Source organism: Bufo bufo, chromosome 6 (assembly GCF_905171765.1).
Source record: "Bufo bufo chromosome 6, aBufBuf1.1, whole genome shotgun sequence".
NCBI lineage: Eukaryota > Metazoa > Chordata > Amphibia > Anura > Bufonidae > Bufo > Bufo bufo.
Genome location: NC_053394.1, coordinates 18,135,416 through 18,155,400, shown reverse-complemented (window position 1 = coordinate 18,155,400; position 19,985 = coordinate 18,135,416). Strand labels below are relative to the sequence as shown.

At 45.8% G+C, this 19,985-nt stretch overlaps 1 protein-coding gene across 1 annotated transcript in view; it reads left to right on the top strand.

The window, feature by feature from the left end:
• Nucleotides 1–19,985, top strand: part of SORCS3 (sortilin related VPS10 domain containing receptor 3) — a 643,612-nt gene that overhangs the window by 176,444 nt on the left and 447,183 nt on the right. The window contains exon 2 of the mRNA XM_040438225.1: nucleotides 9,410–9,477. Within this exon, the coding sequence (XP_040294159.1) occupies nucleotides 9,410–9,477 (68 nt within the window). The remainder of the gene's footprint in view (nucleotides 1–9,409; nucleotides 9,478–19,985) is intronic.

Sequence of the window (19,985 nt, the reverse complement as noted above, 5' to 3'; positions counted from 1 at the left end):
GAATGGGGTGTAAGGGCGGCGTACTGTAAACTACTGAAGAATGGGGTGTAAGGGCGGCATACTGTAATCTACTGAAGAATGGGGTGTAAGGGCGGCATACTGTAATCTACTGAAGAATGGGGTATAAGGGCGGCATACTGTAATCTACTGTAGAATGGGGTGTAATGGCGGCATATTGTAATCTACTGAAGAATGGGGTGAAAGGGCGGCGTACTGTAATCTACTGTAGAATGGGGTGTAAGGGCAGAATACTGTAAACTACTGTAGAATGGGGTGTAAGGGCGGCATACTGTAATCTACTGTAGAATGGGGTGTAAGGGCAGCGTACTGTAAACTACTGAAGAATGGGGTGAAAGGGCGGCATATTGTAATCTACTGTAGAATGGGGTGTAAGGGCGGCGTACTGTAATGTACTGTAGAATGGGGTGAAAGGGCGGCATACTGTAATCTACTGTAGAATGGGGTGAAAGGGCGGCATACTGTAATCTACTGTAGAATGGGGTGTAAGGGCGGCATACTGTAATCTACTGTAGAATGGGGTGTAAGGGCGGCGTACTGTAATGTACTGTAGAATGGGGTGAAAGGGCGGCATACTGTAATCTACTGTAAAATGGGGTGTAAGGGCGGCATACTGTAATCTACTGTAGAATGGGGTGCAAGTGCGGCATACTGTAATCTACTGTAGAACGGGGTGTAAGGGCGGCATACTGTAATCTACTGTAGAATGGGGTGTAAGGGCGGCATACTGTAATCTACTGTAGAATGGGGTGTAAGGGCGGCATACTGTAATCTACTGTAGAATGGGGTGTAAGGGTGGCATACTGTAATGTACTGTAGAATGGGGTGTAAGGGCGGTGTACTGTAATCTACTGAAGAATGGGGTGTAAGGGCAGCATACTGTAATCTACTGTAGAATGGGGTGTAAGGGCGGCGTACTGTAATCTACTGTAGAATGGGGTGTAAGGGCGGCGTACTGTAATGTACTGTAGAATGGGGTGTAAGGGCGGCATACTGTAATCTACTGTAGAATGGGGTGTAAGGGCGGCATACTGTAATCTACTGTAGAATGGGGTGTAAGGGTGGCATACTGTAATCTACTGAAGAATGGGGTGTAAGGGCGGCGCACTGTAATCTACTGTAGAATGGGGTATAAGGGCGGCATACTGTAATCTACTGTAGAATGGGGTGTAAGGGCGGCATACTGTAATCTACTGTAGAATGGGGTGTAAGGGCGGCGTACTGTAATCTACTGTAGAATGGGGTGTAAAGGCGGCGTACTGTAATCTACTGTAGAATGGGGTGTAAGGGCGGCATACTGTAATCTACTGTAGAATGGGGTGTAAGGGCGTTGTACTGTAATCTACTGTAGAATGGGGTGTATGGGCGTTGTACTGTAATCTACTGAAGAATGGGGTGTAAGGGCGGCGTACTATAATCTACTGTAGAATGGGGTGTAAGGGCGGCATACTGTAATCTACTGTAGAATGGGGTGTAAGGGCGGCATACTGTAATCTACTGAAGAATGGGGTGTAAGGGCGGCATACTGTAATCTACAGTAGAATGGGGTGTAAGGGCGGCATACTGTAATCTACTGAAGAATGGGGTGTAAGAGCGGCATACTGTAATCTACTGTAGAATGGGGTGTAAGGGCGGCGTACTGTAAACTACTGTAGATTGGGGTGTAAGGGCGGCGTACTGTAAACTACTGAAGAATGGGGTGAAAGGGCGGCATACTGTAATCTACTGAAGAATGGGGTGTAAGGGCGGCATACTGTAATCTACTGAAGAATGGGGTATAAGGGCGGCATACTGTAATCTACTGTAGAATGGGGTGTAAGGGCGGCATACTGTAATCTACTGAAGAATGGGGTATAAGGGCGGCATACTGTAATCTACTGTAGAATGGGGTGTAATGGCGGCGTACTGTAATCTACTGTAGAATGGGGTGAAAGGGCGGCGTACTGTAATGTACTGTAGAATGGGGTGAAAGGGCGGCATACTGTAATCTACTGAAGAATGGGGTGTAAGGGCGGCATACTGTAATCTACTGAAGAATGGGGTGTAAGGGCGGCATACTGTAATCTACTGTAGAATGGGGTGTAAGGGCGGCGTACTGTAAACTACTGAAGAATGGGGTGAAAGGGCGGCGTACTGTAATCTACTGTAGAATGGGGTGTAAGGGCGGCATACTGTAATCTACTGTGGAATAGGGTGTAAGGGCAGCATACTGTAATCTACTGTAGAATGGGGTGTAAGGGCGGTGTACTGTAATCTACTGAAGAATGGGGTGTAAGGGCGGCATACTGTAATCTACTGTAGAATGGGGTGTAAGGGCGGCGTACTGTAAACTACTGAAGAATGGGGTGTAAGGGCGGCATACTGTAATCTACTGAAGAATGGGGTGTAAGGGCGGCATACTGTAATCTACTGTAGAATGGGGTGTAAGGGCGGCGTACTGTAAACTACTGAAGAATGGGGTGTAAGGGCGGCATACTGTAATCTACTGAAGAATGGGGTGTAAGGGCGGCATACTGTAATCTACTGAAGAATGGGGTATAAGGGCGGCATACTGTAATCTACTGTAGAATGGGGTGTAATGGCGGCATATTGTAATCTACTGAAGAATGGGGTGAAAGGGCGGCGTACTGTAATCTACTGTAGAATGGGGTGTAAGGGCGGCATACTGTAAACTACTGTAGAATGGGGTGTAAGGGCGGCATACTGTAATCTACTGTAGAATGGGGTGTAAGGGCAGCGTACTGTAAACTACTGAAGAATGGGGTGAAAGGGCGGCATATTGTAATCTACTGTAGAATGGGGTGTAAGGGCGGCGTACTGTAATGTACTGTAGAATGGGGTGAAAGGGCGGCATACAGTAATCTACTGTAGAATGGGGTGTAAGGGCGGCATACTGTAATCTACTGTAGAATGGGGTGTAAGGGCGGCATATTGTAATCTACTGTAGAATGGGGTGTAAGGGCGGCGTACTGTAATGTACTGTAGAATGGGGTGAAAGGGCGGCATACTGTAATCTACTGTAAAATGGGGTGTAAGGGCGGCATACTGTAATCTACTGTAGAATGGGGTGCAAGTGCGGCATACTGTAATCTACTGTAGAACGGGGTGTAAGGGCGGCATACTGTAATCTACTGTAGAATGGGGTGTAAGGGCGGCATACTGTAATCTACTGTAGAATGGGGTGTAAGTGTGGCATACTGTAATCTACTGTAGAATGGGGTGTAAGTGCGGCATACTGTAATCTACTGTAGAACGGGGTGTAAGGGTGGCATACTGTAATCTACTGTAGAACGGGGTGTAAGGGCGGCATACTGTAATCTACTGTAGAATGGGGTGTAAGGGCGGCATACTGTAATCTACTGTATAATAGGGTGTAAGGGCGGCATACTGTAATCTACTGTAGAATGGGGTGCAAGTGCGGCATACTGTAATCTACTGTAGAACGGGGTGTAAGGGCGGCATACTGTAATCTACTGTAGAATGGGGTGTAAGTGCGGCATACTGTAATCTACTGTAGAACGGGGTGTAAGTGCGGCGTACTGTAATCTACTGTAGAACGGGGTGTAAGGGCAGCATATTGTAATCTACTGTAGAATAGGGTGTAAGGGCAGCATACTGTAATCTACTGTAGAATGGGGTGTAAGGGCAGCATATTGTAATCTACTGTAGAATGGGGTGTTAGGGCGATGTACTGTAATCTACTGTAGAATTGGGTGTAAGGGCGGCATACTGTAATCTACTGTAGAATGGGGTGTAAGGGCGGCATACTGTAATCTACTGTAGAATGGGGTGTAAGGGCGGCATACTGTAATCTACTGTAGAATGGGGTGTAAGGGCGGCATACTGTAATCTACTGTAGAATGGGGTGTAAGGGCGGCATACTGTAATCTACTGTAGAATGGGGTGTAAGGGCGGCATACTGTAATGTACTGTAGAATGGGGTGTAAGGGCGTTGTACTGTAATCTACTGTAAAATGGGGTGTAAGGGCGGCGTACTGTAATCTACTGTAGAATGGGGTGTAAGGGCGGCGTACTGTAATCTACTGTAGAATGGGGTGTAAGGGCAGCATACTGTAATCTACTGTAGAATGGGGTGTAAGGGCGGCGTACTGTAATGTACTGTAGAATGGGGTGTAAGGGCGGCATACTGTAATCTACTGTAGAATGGGGTGTAAGGGCGGCATACTGTAATCTACTGTAGAATGGGGTGTAAGGGTGGCATACTGTAATGTACTGTAGAATGGGGTGTAAGGGCGGTGTACTGTAATCTACTGAAGAATGGGGTGTAAGGGCAGCATACTGTAATCTACTGTAGAATGGGGTGTAAGGGCGGCGTACTGTAATCTACTGTAGAATGGGGTGTAAGGGCGGCGTACTGTAATGTACTGTAGAATGGGGTGTAAGGGCGGCATACTGTAATCTACTGTAGAATGGGGTGTAAGGGCGGCATACTGTAATCTACTGAAGAATGGGGTGTAAGGGCGGCATACTGTAATCTACTGTAGAATGGGGTGTAAGGGTGGCATACTGTAATCTACTGAAGAATGGGGTGTAAGGGCGGCGCACTGTAATCTACTGTAGAATGGGGTATAAGGGCGGCATACTGTAATCTACTGTAGAATGGGGTGTAAGGGCGGCATACTGTAATCTACTGTAGAATGGGGTGTAAGGGCGGCGTACTGTAATCTACTGTAGAATGGGGTGTAAGGGCGGCATACTGTAATCTACTGTAGAATGGGGTGTAAGGGCGTTGTACTGTAATCTACTGTAGAATGGGGTGTAAGGGCGTTGTACTGTAATCTACTGAAGAATGGGGTGTAAGGGCGGCGTACTATAATCTACTGTAGAATGGGGTGTAAGGGCGGCATACTGTAATGTACTGTAGAATGGGGTGTAAGGGCGGCGTACTATAATCTACTGTAGAATGGGGTGTAAGGGCGGCATACTGTAATCTACTGTAGAATGGGGTGTAAGGGCGGCGTACTGTAATCTACTGTAGAATGGGGTGTAAGGGCGGCATACTGTAATCTACTGTAGAATGGGGTGTAAGGGCGGCGTACTGTAATCTACTGTAGAATGGGGTGTAAGGGCGGCATACTGTAATCTACTGTAGAATGGGGTGTAAGGGCGGCGTACTATAATCTACATACTACCAGCAGTAATCTGGAGTGTAGTCTGTTGGCGAATGTCTGCAATTTGTAAAGTGATAAGTAGAGACGTGCAAATACCCCTTTGCTGCAGTTAAATAGACCCCTTAATAGGCTCCGGACCCGGCACCATATTCCAGATGGCCGCCTGCTGTAATGTACTGACTGCTGTGCCTTACATGTCAGTGCTCATCCAGGGGGATAATACTGGGGTTCACAGAACACATTTGTTTGCAGAAGTCTGAGGGGCCTTGAGGCAGAGGATGAAGGAGAGGCGGCCGGTGGGTGGAGGTCAGGGCAGCCTTCATCTGCACATAAGTGCCCGTCCCGAAACCTGCATCTGTCAGACACTTATTGCATAAGGACGGTATAAATGTCTGAGTTAGAAATCCCTTTATATAGAAAACTACCAGTCAGCTCCCCGGTCCTCCTGGCTGTAACCCCTAGGGGCACAGATAACGGAGAATATCCTTTTAAGTTGAGTTTGTCACTTTGATATCAAACTGAATGTTTCTCCTGGGAAGCCGCTACTTCATCATATCCCAGTTCCCATTGTTATGGCGCTCTTTATGGGTTATCTATATACTGATGATCCCAACATTATCCACTGTTCTCCCATTTATTATATTTCTGCCCACCTACAGTAACACACAATTCAGCTCTGCTACATCTGTATATGTCGTGCTGCCATATCTGCTGCATGATGGAACTTGGGGGTTATTCGCTCTTAGTTACAGAATATTTTGATTAATAATTAATATTTTGATTCAGCCCTTGTTTGCAGACTAAAGTTGCAGGATGACGTCTAAAGCAAAGTAGCAAATTCTATATATATTTTTTTAACCCATTGATACAGAAAAACTCCATGTATTTGTTGCATTTCAGTGCAGCTCCCACGGCAAACAGTGCAGTTAAGTTAGTGGTGGGCGGGGCTTATCACACTGCTCTGCTGGCATTCTACAGCAGTACAGTGAGTGCAGAGGGGGTGTGGCCAGTCTGACATTGTTTAGTACTGCTCCGGGCCCCTTCTCAGCTCAATTCTGAATTGGGAGAATCGATTAGCTCATCCTTAGTCAACAGCAAATAAAATGTAACCTAATGGTTCCTTCAGTAACTATGACAATGCAAACAATCATCATTAGGGCTCATGCATTGTCTGCACTGATACATTGTATCCACTGAGAGCAGGACTAGCTGTGTGCACATCACCGTTTCATTTTCCGTTTCTCTTAGCCCTCAAAAGAACAGGAAAAAAATAAACGGATCCTCTATTTTAAGCATCTGTTATGCACATTTTGCATCCGTTTAGCCATTTCTGTATGAGATAGTTTTTTTTTTTTTACTTTTTAGAAAGTCCTACAAATGTACATTAGGCTTCAGTTCACTTCAGTTATTTGGTCAGTTATTTCCATCACTAAAGGCTCATGCACATGAACGTTTTGCGGTCTGAAAATGGTGGATCTGCAAAACATAGATACCGGCCTTGTGCATTCCGCATTTTGAGGAACAGAACAGCCTGGCCCATAATAGAACAGTCTTAACCTTGTCCGCAATGCGGACAATAATAGGACATGTTCTATTTTTTTGCTGAACAGCCATGATATGGAAACGGAAATCACACAGAGCAATTTACGTTTTTTTGCCCCATTGAAGTTAATGGTTAAAAAAATGGAACAGACACGGAAGAGAAATACTATAAAATCAACCAATTTTGGGGAGCAAAATGTACGCTGGGGTGTACCCTGGATGGTACAGATATTTACACATTATTACTTGTTCAGCTTGTTAAATACTTTTCATTTTGAAGTATTTTCCTTATGATGATGATTTGCTCCCCACTGCTCTGTTGCGGTCCTTTTGGTCCAACGCACTCTAGTCCCTGTTTTTCCATCGACGGGGGCCACGTGTATCACTGCATTGGCTGCAGCAGGATCTATGACCCCCGTCCTTTCTGATTCTATAGATAATCTGTAAAATGATAATGAAGGGTCGACATAAATGCCAATAAATAAAATAAATGTGCTGTCCTATCTGACAATTGATGGCATAACGTGTCTGATCAGTGTGCATGTGTGACTTCCTCTCCAGTCTCTGCAAGAGACTTCCAAAAACTGCTGAAGCCAGCACTCAGCTATTTTTGTAGGTGACATATCAGCGAATGGAGATACTTATGTTTTTGAAGATCTTAGCTCCAAAATCTGCACTGTAACAAGCCATACTGTTATGAACAGCAAGGATTTCCCTGCTGCCTCACGTTCTCCTGTTTACGTGTGATGTGTGTAGTTGTTACGCGGCTTTCTTCTACCTGATCTCTGTTTAGGTGATCACCTTCCTCAGGTTCATTTTGATTGGTTAGCTTTCCTCGACATGTTCATGTTTTCTGCTATCTTGTTGCTGGGTATAGTGAAAGCTCTGTGCATTTGTATCCAACTTCCAGCCTTCCCATTATCCTGTTCTGGTCTACTGGTTTTGCATCAGAGTAGATTGGGATCTGTAGTCCTTCTGCCTTTCATTGCTGCTGTTTTCTTATGGATTCTCTTTATTATCCATGCATTTTATCCATGTCTTGCTGCCTTGCTGGGTTCTGATCAGGGTCAGATTCTTTTAGTGTCTTTGTTTCTTCCCACTTTCATTCATCCGCCACTTTCCTTCTGCTCCATTGCCTGACCACCATCTTCTTCATCCATTGCCTTCATCATTCAGTTAATGTCATCGATCAATGAAATTTCCTCTGTGTATTTGTTGTCCGCCAGTGTCTATACACACTTCCTAATAGTATACTGTACTTGTGACAGTCTTTTTATTATCCAGTTCAGCCCTACTGTAAGTCCTTGGGATATCTAAGTGCCACAGTCAGTACCCACCCAGAAAAGGTGGCTACTATAGCCTTCAATATTGGGAAAAACTAGTGTTGTTACACATATACCCATGTGAATATCACATAACCGAATTTTCATCCACTGGAAATAACCAGTGACAACCCAAAGAGATCTTAAAAATGGTGAGGAATTGATTGTTCAGTGTGTACTAGAGAGTTACAGGACTTTGATTTAGAAAATTATATATTGTAAATCATAATTTAAAAGCAAATCTGCACAGTGAACCTTAGTGCTGCTCCTCAGGGGTGGGGCTTGATAAAGTCATTCACTCTTTGGTGTTCTATATTTACTGTATCAAGCTCCACCTCCACAGACTCTTCATTATGCCAAGCACAGGGTATCAGTTTATTTCATAGGCAGACCATTTGGCTCTTAATGGGGGAAGCCCTGTTTGAGCTGCTGGAGAAATTTCCCCTGAAGAACTACAATGTTAGCAAGCAGGGAATTATAGGTTTGAGATTAGGAGGGAAACAAACACCAGACCCTTCTGTCATTGGTTAGCTAAATCAAGCACCACAATTAAAGGACCTATTTAGATCTTTGCTTTGAGGCCCTTATGTGATTGGAGTGTCAACAGCACTTTCTATGGCTGGAAAACCTCCTTAAAGGAGTTATCCCATGACTAATATAAAAAATTAAAATCAGTCTTTTATTAGCAAAGCTAAAACCAGCACTGTACCTCACATGGATCCAGATATCTCCACATTCATTGCTCTGCTAGATTTACGGTATATCAAGCTGGCAGTCCAGGGGTGTATCCTTTCTGCTGCATCTCAGGGGTGTGTCCTTTATTCTGCATCTCAGGGGCGTATCCTTTCTGCTGCATCTCATGGGTGTGTCCTTTATGCTGCAGCTCAGGGGTGTGTCCTTTATGCTGCAGCTCTCTCCCTACAGGTCAAGAGAAAGTTGAAGGATGGAGCTGAGCATATGCGTCCACCTCAGCAAGGTGGACAGCGAAATATGGAAAAGATTAAATACCAGGTGGCGCTATACAGATTGAATAACTCAGTGGCTATACTACATTTTTAATAACATGCGCTTACAAAAGTATTCAGGTGCTGGTTTGAGAATATTTCTGGTGGGACAACCCCTTTAAGTAGCTTCATTCGCCTGATGAGCAGTATTTGCATTCCGACGTGTAGAAATGTAAAGAGAATTAGCGGCATTTAATTGATTCCTCCAGACGCCTCACATGTTAGAACGTCTGGAGGATTAGAACGAATGCCTCCGGTCCTAGGAATATCTGCTAAGAAGGATTTGTTTTTAATGGTATCTGATCTCTTTTAATTCTCGCGATTAATGTTCATTTTCCATGATCTTCTTTCCTGACTGGAGGGTAATTTTTTTTGTCTTTCTCTCTTTTAGGTTATTCTGATACTGACAAAGCTGTATGATTTCAACCTGGGCAGTGTGACGGAGAGCTCCCTCTGGAGGTAAGGGCAGAAATATCATCCCCACAGGAAATAATGTAAATACTATCAGATCCACTGCTCTTCATCATTTTATAGAATTCTGCCTCTGTCCCGATAGCTCCCAGGTTGCAGAACATCACATGGGGTGTAACTACCAGGATAGAAGGTACTATGGGGCCCAGCAACTAAGGGCCCAACCTCTTGTGTTCTAGAAAAATCAAAAGGCAGATGGTGGACATAAGTCGAAAGAAAGAACCTTACCTATTGCCAGCTATGGCTGTGGCTAAGCCCTCGTGATTCCTTGTAAAGTCCTGCTTACGTCATGGCGGGGATGTACACGTGTGTGCTGGGAAAAGATCTCAGTGCACAAGATTAGCCTATTCATAGTACTCCTCAATGGAGGTCAACCAGTGTCCATTTGACCCACATTGGGCAGGTATATGTCGGTGTAAAATGTCATTGTAGACTGTGCTAATCCATATGCTTATTTTTTGGGGGAGGATTGGCCATAGACCCTACAGAAAAATTTCCTGGTGGGCTGATGACCAGGGGACCACCCAAGCCCTCCTGATGGTCGCAGGCCAGGTACATGATGATCTGCTGCAGGTGCCCTCCTGAACTGAACTGTATTAACATCCTCATCCTCAGTGATACAGTTGAATACAATTGTGGCAAGAGCGGCAGTATTTTATGCTGTATTATGGTATTGCTTTCTCTGCCTGCTTTAGTTGGCACGTCTTCTGTCAATTTGGACCCGCCTACAACATTGGGCCACTTGTAGGTTTTTTCCAGGGCTACTTTCAGTTCCCAGTCTTGCATATTAAACAGAGGTGAATTTCCTCTTGATCTTTTTCAGTTTTGCTGGAAAATGGCCGAGTGGTTGGGGCTTAGCCAAGGGGTGATGCTCATAGTTACTGGCCTCCTACCTCAGGCAGAGTGGTGGTGGAGGTCTGCTGCTGCAGCCAGTTGCCTTACAGCCAGAGAGAGGTGTGTTAGAAGGAGAAAGCAGCCATGGGTGGTCTCTTTGGACACCTACAGTTGTATTTTTTCCCCACAGTATTGTTTCTTATTTGAGACCGAATAACATGAGAGATAAAGAAGTTGCTTAAGTGAAGAATTGCTGGGATTTCGTAAGTGGCTGGACCCACCAGATTGGTGGGTCCAGCCCACTATCTAACAGGGTAGTGTTTCCTGGGAGCTCAGTATTGATGGCTTATCCTCAGGATAGGTCTACAATATCTGATCAGTGGGAGTCTAGAGATGTCATTTGAAGAGACGGAGCATTCTGGTGAGCACTGCAGCCTCTTCTCAGCATACCAAGCGCCGCACCATGCATTGTATGGAGGGTGGTCCTGGTACTGCAGCCCAGACCCATTCACATAGGCCATGTGACCGTGTGAATTTCTATCTTTCTGGCGCTGATTGCAGTGCAAAAGTCCTTTGTGCCGCAATCTGTGACTTTTCACCGCTCACGCCAGGTCTAAAAAAGTGGGCGGGGAAGGGGACAGCAGGCCCCATCTCATTTACCATTTTCTATGCCTGGTTTAGGCGTAGAAAATGGTCTAAATGTAAGACCGCAAGGAAGCTGCCTTACATTTAGACCGGCGGTGGATGCGCCAAAGTTATGTAGAGGCCGGCGCCGCTTCATAACTCAGAGGGATCCATCGCCAGCTATAGGGGATATTAAGACCGGCGTCTAAAATGCCGGTCTTAATAAGAGACCCCCATAGTCTTCTAGAGTTTCTGAAGTAATGAAGCTGATTCTGGTTCTCACGCGTTGTGACCATCACCACTAATTGAATGCCTTGTAACTAGCCATTTCGCAGAACTTAGAGGAATTAACGGATAAAATAGGGAAAATTTTTCTCCTCACCAGCGTCTTCTTCCTCAGCTCGTAAATAGCCAACCTGACCTTAAGACGCCAAATAGATGACAAGCTATAATTTCATGAAAGGTGAAAAGCTGGTCCTGAGAAAAATCCCTCAAGTTATATAAATTAGAAAACAGTCTCTATAGTAAAAAAAAAAAGGATTTATTATTTTCTTTTCCTTTTGAATTAACGAGCACGATCTTCTGCTTCTTCCCTACCTTCCTATCCTCATTAGAGTTTTTGCTGTGCTTCACTGACCCTGACTACCGGTAAACAGACGTCTCTGCAGGAATCAAGTCACGGCGGGCAGTAAAGCAAAAATGCCACAAAGGAAAAATCTCTAATCTTTATTTTTTTCTTGTGTATTTTTTTTTTTTAAAGGGGGTCAATGATCCTACATTATGTTACCGGTACTAATGGAAATTAATGTTAGGATTTAAAAGGATCCTACAAGATTTAGCAAACTTTAACTCGATGCTCCCATCAATTTTTTATTACATAATTAATGCAATAATCAAATGTATGAATTTTCTAAGTAATTAAAATGTGACGAATACCGCACCTCGCAGCCCCGTCAACTACGTCGAGCTCGATAGATACGGTTTAGTCATGTGACGTTACGCTTTCTCTGGGAGTAGGTGAGGTCAGCTTGGCACAGTTTACACAGACGCCTCCTGTCCACGCAGGCACGGGGCGTGAGAGAAGGTGGTCCACGCGGCCTCCGCTGTAACTCCATACTCGCTCACAACCCTGACAAGCTGAGAGCCTTTTCACTGCCCCAGTGAAACAGCGCCCTGTCAGCTCGGTAGACTGCCACCAGTTCCTCGTTTGATATAAGCCCGGTCCGCTAACGGGATTATATAGGGTGAGAAACCAACCCGCAGTAGCGTATACTATGCCGAAAACGGACGTGAGGATTCGTGATCGAGATACAAGGACAGCACAAGATTAAATTATATATTTAATGGCCTTAAGGGCGCACTAGACAATACACGACATACACAGAGAATATATACAGTGGTGGGATGTGCCAATACAGGTGGTATGGTAAAAGAGCAAGAGTCAGTTACCAGGTGGACGAGTAGTCCTTTGGGTTATGATGAGTTCTGGGTTGCTGTAGTGATTGGCTGTAGTTACATGGGAGCAGTGATGTCAGCAGTTCGTCCACGGTCCCTCCAAACACATTACTCGATGTGACCCCCTTCAGAAAAAGACCCTGGCCTCTGGCCTGCATGGGCCTTTTCACCTGTAGTCGGTCACTCCCCTCCTTCCCTCTGGGAGGAGTCCACCCTCCCTTCCTGGTTCTGGTAGCCAGAGACCCACAAAACCCATTAGGGCCCATAGCTCCAGACCGGAAGATCACAGGGAGATTGTTCTGGGAACAACAGATTCGTCTGGGTTCCAATTACAGGTGTAGACCAAATATGGTGGCGTTATTGGGTTCCTGCCGGGAGATCTCTGTATCTTTCCTTCCTGGCATCCTACCCCCAAACTACGACCAGAAGCATGTCCGCTTTGGTCTCAGGGTCACAGATATGAAACCGGTTTATGCCTGTGACGGACGGGCATTCCTAATTCCTTATGAACCCCCGATTCCATGCTGTCTGATGGATTTGACAGATCTGGGTAATTAGCTGAAACCCCTTACAGGGCGGTTTTTCCTGTAGGATAAGTTAACCTCCATGCTGGCTGAGTGGAGTGTAAACACCTGACCATGCTTTGAAGCAGGGCCCCCCCTGTGGAGTTTGATTTCCTCTGCCCACTCATGGAGCAAATGGCAGGAATAAAATCATAACTCCACATTCCTCACATAAAAAAATAAAGAATAAGTGAAAAGTTTTATTTTATTTTTTGGAGTCTCTCTCTCTATATATATATATATATACTCTTTAATGTCCCAAGTCTTTAACTTCTTCTCTGGAACTTTAGCATGGCAGAGTCTTACTTAACAATCTGTATCAGACCACAGGTCAGACCAAGGAGGAGTGAGGGGTGGTGACTCTATTAAAGCACCGCACCACCCCTGGGCTATCCCAGTAGAGTGGCTGGTCAAGGCATCACATATTAAAATTAACCCATGCACTACTGTGCTTTTGGCATGTTCATCTAGTCCTATACTGAATGTCCTTCCAGTCCTTCACCTACTAATCAAGTAACAGTAACATAGTACATAAGGCCAAAAAAAGACATTTGTCCATCCAGTTCGGCCTGTTATCCTGCAAGTTGATCCAGAGGAAGGCAAAAAAACCCTGTGAGGTAGAAGCCAATTTTCCCCACTTAAGGGGGAAAAAATTCCTTCCAGACTCCAATCAGGCAATCAGAATAACTCCCTGGACCAACGACCCCCTCTAGTAGCTATAGCCTGTAATATTATTACACTCCAGAAATACATCCAGGCCCCTCCTGAATTCCTTTATTGTACTCACCATCACCACCTCCTCAGGCAGAGAGCTCCATAGTCTCACTGCTCTTACCGTAAAGAATCCTCTTCTATGTTTGTGTACAAACCTTCTTTCCTCCAGACGCAGAGGATGTCCCCTCGTCACAGTCACAGTCCTGGGGATAAATAGATGATGGGATAGATCTCTGTACTGACCCTTGATATATTTATACATAGTAATTAGATCTCCCCTCAGTCGTTTTTCTAAAAAGAATAACCCTAATTTTGATAATCTTTCAGGGTCCTGTAGTTGCCCCATTCCAGTTATTACTTTAGTTGCCCTCCTCTGAACCCTCTCCAGCTCTGCTATGTCTGCCTTGTTCACAGGAGCCCAGAACTGTACACAGTACTCCATGTGTGGCCTGACCAGTGATTTGTAAAGTTGTAGGACTATGTTTGGGGCAGGCACAGAACTATAAAGTGCCTTTTGCGCTGTGGCATTAGAAGAATTTTGATATCTCTGACTTTCAGTCTAACCAGACTATCTATTATGCTGTAATTCATCTATCGCCGTTCTATGGAAACAGTAGGTTTAAAGAGCACATCAAATGCTTCAAATAAATTCTTTATTAACTTCAACTTTTCTTCATATATAACACTGCTGCCTCCCCAGCAAATAGTCCAAGTACAAAACACGTGTTGAAAAGATATCACAAAATGGCGGTATGCATAAGATGGTGGTTCAACTGTTCAATCTTGTCATTCAACATAAAATGGTGGATATATTTCTCTCTTGAGTATCTGTACTCTCACTTTAAGTTATTTAAGCACCTCTCTGAGAGGTATGTCTGAGATTTGACCTATAGTTCTACTGATCTGTATGAAATTTCTATGGATTGCTATTTGTATGCTATTTGTAGTTTGCAATTGTAGCTAGCAATTTGCAAGTTGTATTTCTACTTTGCAATTGGTGGAACTGTAAGTAAACACACATATATATATATATATATATATATATATATATATTTCAGTATACAGTTCTAAGCACAATACTAACAATATGAACATTATATAACTGTTTTAAATACCTATATTGGCCTTTTGTTCCCATAAAACTCAGCTCTCAGTGGAGTGAATATCTCTTCAGCTCCTGTCTCTGGTGAATAATGATTCTAGCAGCAGGAGCTGGGGAAATTCCCAGACAGGTTGTGTGAGAGGCTGGCTGGGATTGGTGAAAATTCTTCCTCTATGAGAAGTTGGCTGTGACTGGTCTAGATTTCTGCCCAGCAACAACAGATTAACACTATGCTTTCTGTTGTTTCTGCTGTGTCACTGAGTTTACCTTTCATTACAAAATGAATCTTAAAGGCATATTATCTTTTTATGTTTCTGTGAACACAAAATATAACAGTAATATGACATCCAAAACATGATGTCATAGTAAATAACTCTGCTTTTGTCTTTAGCAAATAAATATAGGAACTGCACTAAGGCTATTGGCAGGTCTAGCTGTATACACATACAAGTTACACTAGCAACCAAGGATAGATCTTAGCTGGCCAGCTATAATGTTCTCATCACCGGCATCTATGCCCCTTTTGATGCAACCCATTATCTTATTGGCCTTGGCAGCAGCTGCCTGAGACTGGTTTCTACAGCTTAGTTTGCTGTTCACTAAAATTCCTTGGTCATTTTCCATGTCAGTGTTAGGACTTGTTCACACAACAGTGCCGTGGTTTGCGTTCTGCAAAACACGGATGCCGCCCATCTGCCTTCCGCAATTTGTGGAATGGAACAGGAGGCCCATTATAGAGATGCATATTCTTGTCCGCAAAACGGACAAGAATAGGACGTCTCATAATTTTTGCGGGGTCACAGAACGGAGAAACGGATGTGGACAGCACATGGAGTGCTGTCCGCATATTTTGCGGACCTATTAAAAGGAATGGTTCCATATACGGACCGTATACGGAATGCAAAAACGGCCCTATACAAAAAATGTTCGTGTGAACGAGCCCTTACACAGTGTTTTTCCATTTAGTATGCACGGGTGACTTGCATTATTTCTTTGCATGTGTATAATCATACATTTGTCAGTGTTAGTGCTGATCGAGCACCATAGTGCTTGGGTGTTTGGGTGCTCGGGCCGGATATATCAGGATGCTCAGGTGCTCTACCGAGCACCCGAGCACAATGGGAGTCAATGGGAGAACCCGAGCACTAAACCAGGCACCCCCTGCTATGAAGAAGGGAGGGTGCCTGGTTCATAGGAAAAGGTAAAAAATTTATGGAAACACCACTGAAATGATTCTGGAACAGCATGGGGAGGACGTCTGGATGCATCTTGGACTCCCAGGTCGCTGCTGGGAACAATGTTGTCTGAGTAGTATGCCACTTTTACAGACTGACACCAGGGCCGTCTTTAATATTGATTGGACCCTGGGCAAAAATTTACTTGGGCCCCCTGGATCCCGCCTTCCCACACCTTAGCAGGCAATCACGCCCTCCACCACAACACACACAAAAAAAATCCACACATCTGGTAGATTTCAGTGAATGACTGTAAATACTTCCAGTTCTGAAGACTCCAGCGGCTCAGGATCAGTGCTCTGGGCAGCTGGGCTCAGGCTCGAAGTGGGCACCGATCTGCAGGAAGGAGACCGGGGCTCGGCTCACCCTAGTGTTACAGTGCACCCCAGCACCCCACAGTATGCAGTATAGCACCCTATAGTATACAGCAACCCACAGTATACAGTATAGCACCCTATAGTATACAGCAACCCACAGTATGCAGTATAGCACCCTATAGTATACAGCACCACACAGTATGCAGTTTAGCACCCCACACTATACAGTACCCCACAGTATATAGTAGAGCAGTATAGCACCCCACACTATACAGTACCCCACAGTATATAGTAGAGCAGTATAGCACCCCACACTATACAGTACCCCACAGTATATAGTAGAGCAGTATAGCAGCCCACAGTATACAGCACCTCACAGTATACAACACCTCACTGTATACAGCACCCCAAACTATACACGATACAGCCCCCCACACTATACAGTACAGCAGTATAGCACTCCACACTATACCGCACCCACAGTATACAGTACAGCAGTATAGCCCCCTACACTATACAGGCCCCCCCACTATACAGGCCCCCCCACACTATACAGGCCCCCCACACTATACAGGCCCCCCACACTATACAGCCCCCCCACACTATACAGCCCCCCCCCACACTATACAGCCCCCCCACACTATACAGCCCCCCCACACTATACAGGCCCCCACAGTATACAGCCCCCCACACAGTATACAGCCCCCCACACAGTATACAGCCCAGCCCCCACAGTATACAGGCCCCCACAGTATACAGGCCCCCACACAGTATACAGCCCACCACACAGTATACAGCCCACCACACAGTATACAGCCCCCACAGTATACAGCCCCCCACAGTATACAGGCCTCCACACAGTATACAGCCCACCACACAGTATACAGCCCCCCCCCACAGGATACAGCCCCCCCCACACAGTATACAGAGCCCCCCACACAGTATACAGCCCACCACACAGTATACAGCCCCCCCAACAGTATATAGGCCCCCACACAGTATACAGCCCACCACACAGTATACAGCCCACCACAGTATACAGGCCCCCACACAATATACAGCCCCCCACACAATAGACAGGCCCCCCACAGTATACAGGCCCCCACACAGTATACAGCCCACCACTATACAGTAGTTTACAGTATATTAACATAACAGCCCCTGTCACCTTTTTCTGATGTAATGTTCACACAAAAAAGCTCCACAGCAACACTCCTGGTAGGACCTGTGATGACCTCATAGCCATGTGACCAGTAATTGCTAGGTTACTGGTCACATGGTGATGATGTCATTAAGGTCCTGAAGTGATCACACACAACTTTAACACAGTACGATGCCTGGACTCAGTGCAGGCAGGCACGGCAGCACCCCTGTGTAGCTGACAGCTTGACACCCGGGGCAGTGGCTAGCAGGGCTCAAGAGGCAGCTGCCTTGGGCCCCCCAGGAGCAACTGGGCCCGGGGCAGCTGCCCCTTTTGCCCCTTGGTAAAGACGGCCCTGACTGACACTAATATGCGTTAAAACAAAGATAAAATTGATTTTAGATGAAAAAATGTTAGGAAACCTTATTTCCTGTTGACTGTATATAAAGTGCAAGTGCTGCCAAAAATCACAAGGAAGAGGCACTCCGATACAACCTGTATATCACATAAAGGAGGGCCCCATTCACATTGTGGTACAATTGTTCAGGTAGTGGGACTCCTACACTCATAAAGGCTATGCACTAAGGGAAAGGGCTGCCAAAAAATAAGAGGAACTGGCACTCCATACACATAAAGGAGGGCATCATACACATCCTTGAAAAATTATGATTGATGGCCTGCAGGTGAGCTGACCCTGTAAAAAATTATATGCGAGGGCCTGTTGGTGAGCTGATCCTGTAAAACATTATATGCGACGAATAAGCATGTTGATATGATGGAGGAGGAGAAAAGGAAGATTGAACCATATACCCTTGTTTGTGGGGGAAGGGGTGCATGGGAATACAGTGTATTCAGTACATTACAAACAACACATTTAAAGTGCCTTTATGTTCATCAGCTTTCCTCTGGTGGAGAAGAGAAGTCATGTTCAAAGCAGGCCTTGTTCATTTTTATAAGAGTCAACCTGTCAGCATTTTCAGTTGACAGGCGGATAAGCTTATCTATTATAATGCCACCAGCAGCACTAAATACCCGCTCAGACAAAACGCTGGCAGTAGGGCAGGCCAGCACCTCCAAGGCGTAGAGCGCCAGTTCGTACCACGTGTCCAGCTTGGACACCCAGTAGTTGGTACTACCCAGAGGGTACTACCCTCTGTAGCAGAGGCAACTGTCTGCTCCTCCTCCTCTTCATCGTCCAATTCGCTTTGAGAAAACGAACTGAGGGTAGTCTGGCTATCACCCTGTGTCTTCCCCCATTTCCACCTCTTCCACATTCAAAGCGTCGTCCTTAATTGTGATCAGCGAGCGTTAGAGAAGACACAGAAGTGGGATGGTTACGCTGATAATAGCGTCATCACCGCTCACATCTGTGTTGATTCCTCAAAGTTTCTTAAAACCTCACAGAGGTCTGACATCCATGCCCACTCCTCGCTTGTGAAGAGTGGAAGCTGACTGGAAAGGAAACGACCATGTTGCAGCTGGTATTCCACTACTGCCCTCTGCTGCTCACAAAGCCTGGCCAACATGTGGAACGTGGAGTTCCAGCGCGTGCTCACGTTGCACAACAGTCGATGAGCTGGCAATTTCAAGCCCTGCTGCAGCGTTGACAGACCGGCTGAAGCTGTCGATGACTTTCGGAAATGTCGATGACTTCACCAGTAGCTCAGGCAAATTGGGGTAGGTTTTGAGAAAGCACTGAACCACTAAGTTTAAGACGTGGGCTAGGCATGGGATGTGTGTGACCTGTGCCATCCCAGGGTACTACTCGCTTCTGGCCTCCCCAACATTCACCCAGTGTGCCGTCAGAAAAATGTAGCATCCCTGCCCGAATGCACTTGTCCATGTGTCCGTGGTTAGGTGGACCTTCCAAGTAACTGCATTGGTCAGGGCACGTGTGATGTTACGGGACACATGTTGGTGTAAGGCGGGCACGGCACACCTTGAAAAATAGTAGCGGCTGGGGACTGTGTGACGCAGGATGGCCGCCGACATCAGGCTGTGGAAGGCCTCAGTGTCCACCTGCCTAAATGGCAAAGTTTTCAGGGCCAGTAATTTGGAAAGCTGCGCATTTAGTGCTATGGCCTGTGCGTGGGTGGCTGGGTATTTGCGCTTGCGTTTAAAGGCCTGGGGTAAGGACATTTAGATGCTGCACTGGGACATGGAAGTCGATGTGGTCGCTGATGGTGCTTGCGAAGGTCCAGGTGCAGGGTGGGAGGCATACGGGCCTGCGTCTTGGACAGAGGATTGGCCAGCACATAACACAGGGGAAGAGGAGGCAGTGGTGTGACCTGCAGACACTGATTGTGGAACAAGGCGTTCGGCCCACCTATTACGGTGCTTGGATGCCATGTGGCGGATCATGCTGGTGGTGGTGAGGTTGCTAGCGTTCAGGCCCATGCTCATTTTTGTATGGCACAGGTTGCAAAAAAAAAGCGCCAGACTGCGGAACACCTACCCCTTGGCAAGGGAGATTTCCACAGAGGTGTGCTTCCTCACTCTGCTCATCCTCCT